The sequence below is a fragment of the Zalophus californianus genome, chromosome 2 (assembly GCF_009762305.2).
Source record: "Zalophus californianus isolate mZalCal1 chromosome 2, mZalCal1.pri.v2, whole genome shotgun sequence".
Lineage (NCBI taxonomy): Eukaryota > Metazoa > Chordata > Mammalia > Carnivora > Otariidae > Zalophus > Zalophus californianus.
Genome location: NC_045596.1, coordinates 77,406,597 through 77,419,787, shown reverse-complemented (window position 1 = coordinate 77,419,787; position 13,191 = coordinate 77,406,597). Strand labels below are relative to the sequence as shown.

General features: G+C 34.2%; 1 protein-coding gene across 13 annotated transcripts in view; it reads right to left on the bottom strand.

The window, feature by feature from the left end:
• Positions 1 to 13,191, bottom strand: part of PDLIM5 (PDZ and LIM domain 5) — a 205,708-nt gene that overhangs the window by 42,890 nt on the left and 149,627 nt on the right. For 9 of the 13 annotated variants that reach the window (XM_027597517.2, XM_027597519.2, XM_027597521.2 and 6 more), the window contains 2 exons: positions 12,758 to 12,889; positions 6,525 to 6,712 (listed from right to left, as the gene is read on the bottom strand). In XM_027597517.2, the coding sequence (XP_027453318.2) occupies positions 6,525 to 6,712; positions 12,758 to 12,889 (320 nt within the window). The remainder of the gene's footprint in view (positions 1 to 6,524; positions 6,713 to 12,757; positions 12,890 to 13,191) is intronic. The other 4 variants (XM_027597527.2, XM_027597528.2, XM_027597529.2 and 1 more) reach the window with 1 other exon arrangement.

Here is a 13,191-nt window from a genome sequence, read left to right as displayed (position 1 = left end):
AACAGTTCTGAGACCGTTCTTCCATCACTGAGTAAGACTGGGGTGGCAGGTATTGGGGATAAATATTCATTTAGCCTTCTGAGCTTTCTTAATACTTTCATGCAGTCTATGAACTTTTCAACATCTTGCATCAGATAATAGGTCTTTGCCAGCCACTGACAAGTGTGTATATGCATGTGTGGTGGTGTATGTTAAACTCCATGCCTGTGAAAAAGATGATGATCCAATCTAAACTATAATGCTGTTAACATATACACCTAGTTCTTCTTTATCAACATCTATAGCATTACTATAGGAAAGTCTTCTGGATAACACAAGTTATATTACACCACAAATGAAATGATCTAAGATTCAAAGTCAGAACTTCAGTGGAGGTAATGAAAAACCATAACAGATTCAGAACACACAAGTAGGTCTTAAAATTTCAATCAGCCTTTTCAATGCAGTTTTTTTTGGGGGGAGCTATCATTTCAAAACCACATTAGTTATTCCAATAGACAAAAGTACGTCTAAAATACTTATTTAAACAACTTCCAAATTTTTTCTTAACTACTAAAACATAGTAAGAAACACTGTGACCCAAAATATATGTTTACCTGCTGACCCCAAATATATGTGTTTGTACTTACTTACATACATATACAAACTAAAACCACATTTTCGTAACATGATACCTATCTACTCTTACTATGTTAATACTTAATATATTAAAGTATTCTTATATCTTCCATTTTATTTCATTTTTTTTAACGAGAATACTGGGTGTGGTCCACTAAACTGATTTCAGGATCAACCAAGTGGGTTAACAGACTGCAACTTAGTAATTTTTATCTCATCCTTCTCACCCAATTTTAGGACTTATTTTAAAACGACATCACTGGTAACACCTACAGTGTTTTCACCTATATTAGAACACAGCTATTTAGTATCAAAATAAAGAAGCCTGAAGTTCTCAGCGTGAGGGAAGTCAATACTTTATCGAGTCGGCTGGGCAGCACCTGGCCTTTCTAGCTTTTGCCTCCCTTTCACTGGCATTGTAGTTTTCACAGGTGAACTGTGAAGAACCTAAGAACCCATAATGAAACAGCTATCCCCTTCTAAATCAAAAGAACCTTTTCATTTGCATTAGGAAGCTCTTAAAACTACTTATCAAAGAGTAAGAGTAGATTCTGAGATGTTTTTGTTTTGTTTTGTTTTATGGCTGGGGATTTTGTATTTATTTTACGATTTTTACAAAACAGTGTAAAATAAGTAACTTTTATATCATATAGTACACATTAAATGCCAATTTGTAGCACTGAGAGCAAAATAAACAGCAGGAGTTCTGCAAATATTTTCTAATTTGGGCTAAGCATCATGATGTAATTCAACTATGATTCATACATTTTATGATATTAATGCTTTATAATGTCATATAATGTGTAATGGTTTTATACTCTTATAGTTTTGCTCAAATTAAATTATATTTTCTGTAAAAAGTATAATCTTTTAAATTCTAACCATATGAATCATGATTATAGTTTGTTATTTGACTGCTTTGATAATTATAACAAATTACACTCAAAGAAGAGACAGGATTCTGTTGCCCTCTTGTGGTAATTTTGCTGTAGTGTCTTCTCTAGGAATTCCGCCTCAATTTTTTCTTTTCCCTTTAACAGAGTGGAATTTTGACCACAGTTTCTGAATTTCCAAAAGCAGTATATATACTCTCTGCCCTCCCCAGTGCACATACTTAATGCCCTCCCTTCAGTTTCTACATCAGTAGTCTTTCCCTCACTTTTAAGAAACATTCTCTTGTTTCCTTCCAATTACTACACCAAGGAGATTTTTCCTAAAGTTACTTTCTACAGTCTAATGCACATACAAAATAATTTCAGCAAATCTCCACCTCATTGATAAGCTTCAAGTAAATGGAAAATAACTAAAAAAGTAGGGGGCTAGGCTGTTGGCATTTTCCCCCAAGAGAATAAGTCTTGCTAAATCAGTTAACAGTCCAGAAATTTCAGAAGCTAATGATAGAAGTCTAAATATTTTAAGTCTTTGAAAGTGATGTCTTTAAAACAGTCTAGATCATATGCAAAGGATTATCTCTTGCCCCCAAAACAAAAAAATTTAGCTTTTTTGCAAAATTAGTAACACATAATGGTAATTCAAAACTATTCACTATGACACTATGAAATAATTTTAACTATAATTAGTATTTTTCTAAAGATAATTTATTAATCATAAAATTATTTAGTGTCTAATATATTTAACACTATGGAAAATGTAAAACAAAAGATGGATTCCTAAATTAACTAAAAATCCACTCTTACAACTGCAAAAATATTCTTTTTTTTTTTTTTTAAGATTTTATTTATTTGACAGAGAGAGACACAGCGAGAGAGAGAACACAAGCAGGGGGAGTGGGAGAGGGAGAAGCAGGCTTCCCGCGGAGCAGGGAGCCCGATGCGGGGCTCGATCCCAGGACCCTGGGATCATGACCTGAGCCGAAGGCAGACGCTTAACGACTGAGCCACCCAGGCGCCCCTGCAAAAATATTCTTAAATATTAATAAATGATCAATCCTTAAAGAAATTCCTAAAATATATATATATATATATATATATTTAAAAGTAGTCCCTTGTGTATTCAATCAACATTTATCCCAACACTGATGAGGAAAGGCTAGATTTCTATAGCGGTCAAGGTAAAAAAACAAAAACCAAAAACCAAAAAAACACATTCTATGAAGAAGGACCAGAACATTCTAAAGCAAGGTAACATGGCATGTCTCAGCAACTTAAGATGCTTTAGTAAGACTATGGCACAGATTATAATTTGGAAGCAGTGGGAGATGACCACTGAGAAGTTAGTGGGAGCCAGACTGAAAACGGACTTCAATGATAAGCTAAGGAATGGGGCAATACAGTAAAGCATCTGCAACAGGAGAGTGAAGTGGGCAAATCAGAGATTTAGAAAGTTACTTGCTGCAGTATGAAGGACAGATTGATGGGGGTGAGAAGGAGACAAGGAAATTACTTAGAAGTTGTTTGCAATGACAAAGGCCTGAACCAAGGCAATGGCTCTGACCACAGAGAGGAGAAAAGAAACTTGAGAAATACTCAGAAGTGAAATCATTAGGTGTTAGTTACTATGAGAACATGGGGATAGAGGTGGGAGATTCTCAAACTTACACTGGAGCTTTGGTGACTGGGTGGATGTACCATTCCCAGAGATAGGTAATAATACTTTTGGACATGCTGCATTTGAGGTACCACAAGTAGGTCAACAATTTTGAGGCTATGGAGTTCAGGACAGAGAGGACTCTAAATTATCAGTGGCTAGGTTGTAAAAGGAATCTGGATGACAGATTATTTAGAGAGCATAAAGAGTGCAAAGAGATGAAGGCTTAGGATGGGACTGGAAACCCTTAAGTATATAGTCCCATCTTCTTGTTAAGAGATGTCCTTTAGTCCTATAACCATCACCTTTATTCATGTTGGGAGAAAACAGGAGATTATTTAGTCTGTCTTTATTTTCCAAATCAGAAAATGGAGGGTCAAAGAGGTTAAGTGACTTTACTTAAAGCTATTTATCTGTGGAAGTGAATGAAAACTCAGGTTTCCAGACTGAGACCAAATTATTGCACCTTACTATTCAAATGTTCTCTTTCTATAACAAAATGAGGGATAAAAACCATAGGATCATCTCATTAGACGCAGAAAAAGCATTTGACAAAATTCAACATCTGTTCATGATAAAAACTCTCAACAAAGTACGTTTATAGGGAACATACAACATAATAAAGGCTATATATGACAAACCCACAGCTAACATCATATTCAGTGATGAAAAGCTGACAGCTTTTTCTCTAAGATCAAGAACAAGACAAGAATGTCCACTCTCATCACTTTGATTCAATATAGTACATAGTCCTAGTCACAGCAATTACACAAGAAAAAGAGATAAAAGGCATCCAAATTGGTAAGGAAGAAGTAAAACTGTCACTATTTGCAGATGACATGATAGTATATATAGAAAGCCCTAAAGACTCTACCAAAAAGCTCTTAGAACTAATAAATTTAGTTAAGTTGCAGGGTACAAAATCAATGCACAAAAATATGTTGCATTTTTGTACATTAATGAACTACCAGAAAGAGAAATAAAGAAAATAATCCCATTTATAACTGCACCAAAAATAAAAAAATACCTAGGAATAAACTTAACCAAGGAGGTGAAAGACCTGTACTCTGAAAACTTATAAAACACTAATGAAAGAAATTAAAGACAACACAAACAAATGGAAAGGCATTCCATGCTCCTGGACTGGAAGAAATAATATTGTTAAAATATCCATACTACCCAAAGCAATTAATAGATTCCATGCAATCCTTATTAAAATACCAATAGCATTTTTCACAAAACTAGAACAGACAATCCTAAAATTTGTATGGAACCACAATAGATCCTGAATAGACAAAGCAATGTTGAGAAAAAAAAATAAAGGTGGAGGTATCACAGTCCCAGATTTCAAACTATACTACAAAGCTACAGTAATCAAAACACTGTGGTACTGGCACAAACACAGAAACATAGATCAACAGAACAAGATACAGAGCCCAGAAATAAACCCATGCTTATATGGTCAATTACTCTATGACAGAGGAGGCAAGAACATTACAATAGGGGAAAAGATAGTCTCTTCAATAAACATTCCTGGGAAAACTGGACAATTAAATGCAAAAGAATGAAATGGGACCACTTTCTTATACCATACATAAAAATAAACTAAAAATGAATTAAAGGCCTAACTCTGAGACCTGAAACCATAATAAAACTCCTTAAAAAATACAGGTGGTAATTGCTTTGACATTGGCCTCAGCAACATTTTTCTAAATATGTCTTCTCAGGCAAGAGTAACAAAAGCAAAAATAAATTATTGGGACTACAGCAAAATCAAGGAAGAAAATCATTAACAAAATGAAAAGGCAACCTATTGAATGGGAGAAGATATTTGCGAATGATATATCTTATAAGGGGTTAAGGTCCAAAATATAAAGAACTTATACAAGGCAACACCAAAAAACCCCAAATAATCTGATTAAAAATGGGCAAAGGACCTGAATAAACATTTTTCCAAGGAAGACATACAGATGCCAAAAGACACATGAAAAGATGCTCAACATCACTAATCATCAGGCAAATGCAAATGAAAACCACAATTAGATATCACCTTCTACCTGTCAGAATGGCTAAAATAAAAAAGACAAGAAATAACAAGTGTTGGCAAGGATGTGGAGAAAAGGAAACTCTTGTGTACTATTTGTAGGACTAGAATTTGGTGCAACTACTGTGGAAAACAGTATGGAAATTCCTCAAAAACTTAAAAATAGAAATATCGTAGGATCCAGTAATTCCACTATTGGGTACCTACCCAAAGAAAACAGAAATATTAATTCAACAAAATATATGCAATCCCTATGTTTACTGTAGCATTATTTACAACAGCCAAGACAGGGAAGCAATCTAAGTGTCCATCAACAGATGAATGGATAGAGATGTGGTATAAATATACAATGGACTATTAGCCATAACAAAGGATGAGATCATGCCTTTGGTGACAATATGGATGGACCTAGAGGGTATTATGCTATGTAAAATAAATCAGAGAAAGACAAATACCATATGATTTCATTTATATGTGGGATCTAAAAAACAAAGCAAATAAACAAACAAATAAACAAAACAGGGTCATAAATATAGAGAACTAAGTGGTGGCTGCCAGAGGGTAAGGGGCTAGTGGGATGGGTAAAATAGGTCAAAGGGATTGAGGGGTACAAACTTCCAGTTATAAATTAAGTAATTCACAGGGATGAAAAGTACAGCATAGGGAATATATAGTCAATAATATAATAATGTTGTATGGTGACAAGTGGTAACTACATTTATTATGGTGAGCACAGCATAATGTACAAAACTGTCAAGACGCTATGCTGTAGAGCTGAAACTAATATTATATGTCAACTATACTCAAATAAAATAAAACAAAAATAAAACAACTAAAATAAAATATGTTCTCTTTCTGTTACTGAAAACTTCTTCCACCTCCGTCTCATAAATCTTCAGCAGACAAGAAGTCAAAGATTTTTTCTTCACTAACTGATAAAAACAAATGCTTCTGTTGTTGTTATTTTGTATGTATCATCAAAACTACAATGTCGGATTTTCAAGGTTAACCTCCCAATGATATAGTTATTTAATAAGATCCCAAGTTTACAATCCACACATTTCTTGAGTAATTTGGGAAACAAAGAAATTCCCAATTCTATAATTATGAATAGCAAAGGGCAATTGTATCAAACACACACAGAATGTTTATGAAATACTTCAGAGGAAAATAGCTATAGCTATTCCTTGCAGACCTTTTTAAAGCTTAGATGGTTGAGAATGGGTTTCATCAGTGAATTCTATCATACATCCTGGAAGACATTTTCATAATTATACGTAAGAAAAACATAAAGCAAGAGATTTCTTTGGCATACCTGCTTGGTTTGGCTGTGGCCAACTTGGTGACTTGACAATGTTGGTGGATCCTGGAGGCTTGAAGGCGGCAGCAGTTGTGAGACCAGTCACCCCTGGTCTGGTGGAGGCTGGGCTCTCCTGCCTCTCAGGCATGCTCCGTGCTGAAGCTACTGATGGAGCCAACTGCTGAGAAGTGTCCTGGGTGTTGCTAGAAAGAAAATAAGGGAACATTTTTGGTGAAGTGATAGCAAACTAACTTAGCAATGATCCTTTCTTTTCTCAATCTATTAAATCTCTGAGGAAAAGAAAAATACTAATTAACCAATATTTTAAAAAAGAAAAACTCGAAAACTATGACTGAGGGACTGTCTCTCTTTGAAATGAACAAACAAAAAACAAAAAAAGAAAGGAAAGGAAAGAAGATTACATTTGGTCAGTACTTTGGAAATTTCTTTAAAAGGTCTATCATGAGAAATTAGGCTACTGAAACACTGTTACAGCCACTCCTTTCGAATAATAAGCTAATTTCCTCTTCCTATTCTCTATCTCAACATTTCAGAAAAATCCATCTAGATTAAAGCAACTAATTATTAGAGAATTCCTGATAATCTCTATGATATGGCACAGATTTTTTGTCCCCTTCTTTCTCACATTCTTCTGGTATTTTATGAACTAAGTTTCCCTGACATCTTACCACTCTTTTCACTCAATACTCAGTCACTCATTCATTGAACAAATATTTAAGCACCTACTACATGCCAGACATCATGCTATGTACTGGCCACAGAATGGTAAACAAGAGACAACATCCCCAGCTTAATAGAACATCCAGTGTTCTATGTTCACAATACAGAAAAACAAGAGACAAGACTGCCATTGTCTTCACTCAACCAGAGTTACTTTACTTGCTTAACAGGAGGCCTTATCTGTGCTGGTTCCAGTTTGATTTGGAAGATCATATGGCTTTTCATTACCCTGTCTTTATTATTTATAATTATATGTTGTCATTTCAAAAAAATTAATTTTAGGTAGCTCAAGTTATAAAATATGCACTTTGGAATGATATAATACTATAGCAGTTTCTCTCAAGTTATTGTAACAATAGTAAGAAGAATACATCCTATAACTTCTGAACAGAAATCAAGATATTCCTTGCTTAAATAATTCCATGCAAGTCCTTCAATAACTGAAAACAATGGCTGGAGGAGTAGTTCAATATGGACAGACTACTAATTTAATGACCAGTAAAATAAATGTCCCTTAATTATACGGTTTAGGTTGAGATTATTTCAATGAAAAGAAATTTCAAATTCAATCATGTCCATTATACTGCCAAATTAATAAGAGTACCTAATTTCTCCAATGCTCTTGAATCTGGGATGAACACCTAACAAAGGAGGCCTAAGGGTGCCTAGTCTTAGGAAGGCCTGTTTGCAAGGTTGGCCTCTAAATGGCATTTGAGAAGTTGGCTGATAAACAGTTCCCTACAGTCATATAAAACTTCCTCTAAAAGGTAAGAGTAGCTCACTGTGCCTAAGCTATAAAAACAATGTGGTTTATGCTAAATACCTACTTTCCTTCTGTGAGACTGGACTTACAGTATGAACTAGGCACAGCGTGAGAACATAAGGAGCCCCAATAAAAACCTTAAGTACTTAGTATCTAATGAGCTTCTCTGGTAGACAACACTTTACATGTTTTATCATAACTCACTGCTGTACGGGGGCACCTGGATGTCTCAGTCGTTAAGTGCCTGCCTTCGGCTCAGGTCATGATCCCGGGGTCCTGGGATGGAGTCCCGCATCGGGATCCCTGCTCGGCGGGAAGCCTGCTTCTCCCTCTCCCACTCCCCCTGCTTGTGTTCCTGCTCTCGCTATCTCTCTCTCTCTGTGTCAAATAAATAAATAAAATCTTTAAAAAAAAACAAAAAAACTCACTGCTGTATGAATCAACATATCCTGTGTGACTTCATTGAGAAAGGACTTTTGGAAACTTGAGCCTCTTTTCTTCTGGACTTGATCCATGTACCCTTTCCCTTGTTGATTTTGCTTTGTATTCTCACACTATAATAAATCTTAGTCATGAGTACAACTGTATACTCAGTTCTATAAATCCTCTAGTGAGGGGGTGGTCCTAGGGCACCTCTGACACTAAACAGTTTTGAAAAATCATATTAGAGCTATTTTAATGTTCTTGAAATATTGTTCCTTATTATTGTTCTCTCAAATTCAAATGTAACAGAGCCATCACCTTCTTTTATCATTTCTAATCAGTTTCATGAAAAACTGAAATCCACTTGATATTAAAACATACAATATAATGAAAAATTTAAGCATTTTAATAATTTTTATAAATAAAAAGTAAAAGACTACTTATTTAATGGCAATGCTGAACACTATTATCAATAAAGATGACACAATAAAGAATATTAATGGAAATAGAGATTAAGCTTTATAGTAGAATGGTTATGAGTACCTTTTTAAAAGTTTTGTGATGAACAAATTATTTTACCTCTCTAAGTCTCATTTACCTAAACTTTAAATGGGGATAATACTTTGCTCATAAGAGTTCCATGAGGCTTAAGTAAGATAATTATGTACAAAATACTTAGCATACTCTAAGGCACAGAATATGAGCTTAAACATATGAAAAGGATAATTAATATATTCAAATGATAAAAGACTTATTTTCAATATTCTTATACATTATAAATACATGATTTTTTAAAACAATACAGAAGTACGGGTCACTTTAATTCTAAGGTTAATTTTGGGGTTCATGTGGGTTTGAAAAAAATTATAATCCATATATTCACAGTTCTGAGAAGAAAATTTATGACCAAGCAATACTAGAAGTTACAGATGAAACAAAAATATAATCTGGAAATAACAAAACCCAAATCATCATTTAATGTTTAATAACCTGAATGAGTTAAAATTTAACTCCAGGAGAGCTGCCAGACAGACTTACGTAGACCAGGATGATAGAAAATTAATGCCAAGCCTAGTGAAGTTTGGTTGAAGGAACTAGTTACATTGGCCTAGGGTATGAAAAAAACCTCAGGAGAAGCCTAAGAGCAATCCTCAAATATGTGACATGTGGATTCACTCTACATGGCTACATTCTGTTTGCCTAATGTAGTGTCAAGTCTATGGTGAGATAGATTTGGTTCAATAAAAGGAGGTACTTCCTAATGTGAAAAATTGTCCAAAGGAAGTGTTCTGTTTCCTAACAATACCTTTAGTGAGAGGCCTGTCTCCAAAGGGTATTCAAGTAGATGTTGGAGAGGCTGCAGAGCCGATTTAACCGTTAGAGGGTGGAGGGCTAAGTTATAAGTTATGCTTCAGCATGAGATTCAAAACCTTCTAAGATGTATCTACAGTCTACCTGTCCAGTCATTATCTCCTATAACTTTGTGATACAAACTATATGCTGGCCATGTCTTGTCTCTGTCCACACTCCATTTTTTTTCAGGCTCTACACAGAAGGCACCTCCCCTACTCTCCCTCTGCACACATCCAAGTACCATTGTTATAATTAACAACAGTAGTAAAAATAATATCTAGCATGCACAGTGTACCATACTAAACAATTAATATATTTAATTAATCTTCTAGAAGTAGAGACACTCCTTCCCTCAGTTCATGACACATATTAACTGCATCACGTATAGTTAACATTTCAATTTGTAATACCCAGGGTTTAAAAAAAAAAAAAATAACAGTAACTTCTTTATGTATCTTGTCTCCTGCACTACATTATAAACTGAGGCTGGGGACTTTAGTGTGACTTTGGGTAAGTTACCCGAAGTTGATAATGTTTCTTCATCTGTAAAATCAGATGAAAATACTACTTTTATCCAAGGTTATTGTTAGGATTAAATGAAACACAATGAGATAATACATGTAATACAAGTAAAGTACTTGGCTCCATGCTAAGCACAGAGGGAAGAAAAAAAAAAAATCTGTCCACAGAGCTTTGAAAGGTCCCACATTCTCCCAAACAATGCAGAGTGTCTTCTTACACTTCAATTTTTACCTACGCAAATGTGCATTTTTATTGTATCCTTTGTACATGGTCTTTATATATTCTCTCCCAAAAGGCCTAAAATGTCTAAATCTTAAACAGTACTCTTTAGATACAAAGTGTGTGCAGTAGATTATAAAGACCTTATAAAATTCTAAATTATAAACAAGAAAGTTGTTCCATTTATATTTAAATTCAGCACTGATAAGCGGAGTCCAACAGTCTCAGGAGAAACAGATCTCTATTTACTTAAAATATTTAATGTAGGAATGGAAGAATATTAGGTTTTATCGAGACAATCATATATCTAAATATATAACGCCTAGGTCTCTAGAAGAGCTAACGTCTTTTTGCCTAATTTTTAGTATTAGCTACTATTTAAAGAAAATACATAAGCAATAGGTATCATGTACTAAAGATTAAAGAATTAACAAAGTCATTGGCTATATTATTTTATATTTGGGAATAAAATGTTACAATAATCACTAAGAGCAAAAATATTTTTAGTTAATGACTAATATACTAACATAGTATGGCATGTTAACTTAAATTGGTATCTTATTTCCGAAATCATGCCTCATATATTTTTTCCAAATTTAAAATTTAAAAGGTCTCCTCAGGAAGCCCAGTGTTCCTGCTTTCCAGAATGCCAACTCGCTTACCCTGTTGGAAATCATTTCTCTTTCCCAAATACCAAAATATATTTAGTTTGTGCCTATTGCTGTTAATAAAAAGTGATAATGGCTACTAATATCTGTTCTATAAGCAGGTCCATGGATAGCATCCATCAGTTCATAACTTCATGCACACTTTTTTTTAAAACAAGAAGTTTATTTAAACACAAAATGTTTGATTTGAAAGGAAAACTCGATTCATTTCCTTCAGAGTAATTTCTCTCTACTTAAAGACAGATTGCTCTGCACGTAAGGGTTATGTACAAAAATGTTATAAAATTGTCCTTAGTTTCACAATGATAAATGAAAAGCATTAAAACTCTCCAGTCAAGCAAGGTTTGCAAGAATTTTAATGTTGCTCTTTTTTTATTAAACAGTGAGTGCAAAACAACTTCCTGGAATATAAAGATAAGAGCTGAATGAGCATGCCACTAATGGAGACAGGGTATTCTCACAAAACTGGTATTTTTCTCCACCCTATTTCCAATTTTCCCTATCCCATCTCCATTTGATATCCATCAGAACATACCACTGGCCATTCAGTTTTAAAAAAAAATGCAATAGGTATTTTTCTGGAGAGAAGACGTGAGCATTCCATTAGGTCCTCAAAGGGATTTTTTATTCCAAGTGTGGTTCAGTAACCTGTCTCTGTATAGACTTAGCCCTGACGATGAAAGATTTCTGCCGAATTAACACTCACAATTCCACAAATATAAAATAATTTCAAGTGTCTTTTTTCCTTAGAGAAAAATGTACAATGATCTCTCTCTCTCCCCCTGTTTAAATATCTCCCTTAAAAGTTACTCAGAATTATAAGTAAGTATATTGAAAACCTCCGTAACAGTGACTAGAATACAAACACATGATGAGTAGATAGCCTGTGTCATATGAGGCTTTTACTAATTATAGTCATAGTTGTACACTTTGCCGTTAATTTTATGTTCCATCAGAGATGATTTAAACAGTTATTTCATTAAGATTATACATTTCATGAACACTTGGGATATTTTTATTTCTTATATTATGCCTAATAATTTTTGGCAGAATTTTAAGTTTAGGAGAAAAATTAATTTTGTGTTTCAGAATTTCCCAGATATGGTAAAAATTAAGTTGTTTGCCCAAGTAAAACCCTCATATTTAAGAACTATATAAGACAGTAGTAGCCAATCAAAATGAATTATTTTATTCTTTTTCATTTTTTCAAAAGATATAAAGGTATGTCTTACTAAACATTTGACTATCCTAGTATAGCTACCATCCATGCAATGAAATGGTTATACTGTAATTTAAATACTCATGAAATTACTCATAATTTCATACTAAACATCAAGTGTGCTAATAAAAGATGTCACCAAGGGTTAAAAGGGGAGTTAATGACCATTTAAAATAACATGCTTGTCCATTAGCATTGCACTGAATTTATAGTTAATTTAAAACTGAACACAAACCCACTCTAGGACTTTCTCACCTGGTTTGTTAATACAGTGGTTAGGTGTCACAGAAAGCAGTATCTTTTATAGCAAACCCCCACTGTGGTATCTGCTCCACAGTACCTTATTTTCTTAACATGGATCGAGCCAGATGACTTCCTCGAGGACTGCAGGTACGAAAAAGCTAACGGCTTGGAAACAGGGCTGATGCAAAGTGCATCCAGGAGGGAGTGATATTTATCAGGGCTGGAGAGCCTGGTGAGCATTTAGAAAGAGTTTTAAGTCGAAAAATCACACAACCAACAGCAGAAAGTAGTCTTTATGGTCTATGATTTGAAACATTTCCAGAAAGAGACACAGACAACTGGGTGTTATGCACAAACAATGAATCATGGAACCCTACATCAAAAACTAATGATGTAATATATGGTGATTAACATAACAATAAAAAATTTTAAAGAAAGAAACAGAGACATTTGGAAATACACCCAGAGCAGAAAGATCAAAGAGGTGAAAAGAATGTCTGAGTGCTCTCTTATTTTACTCATTAATATAGA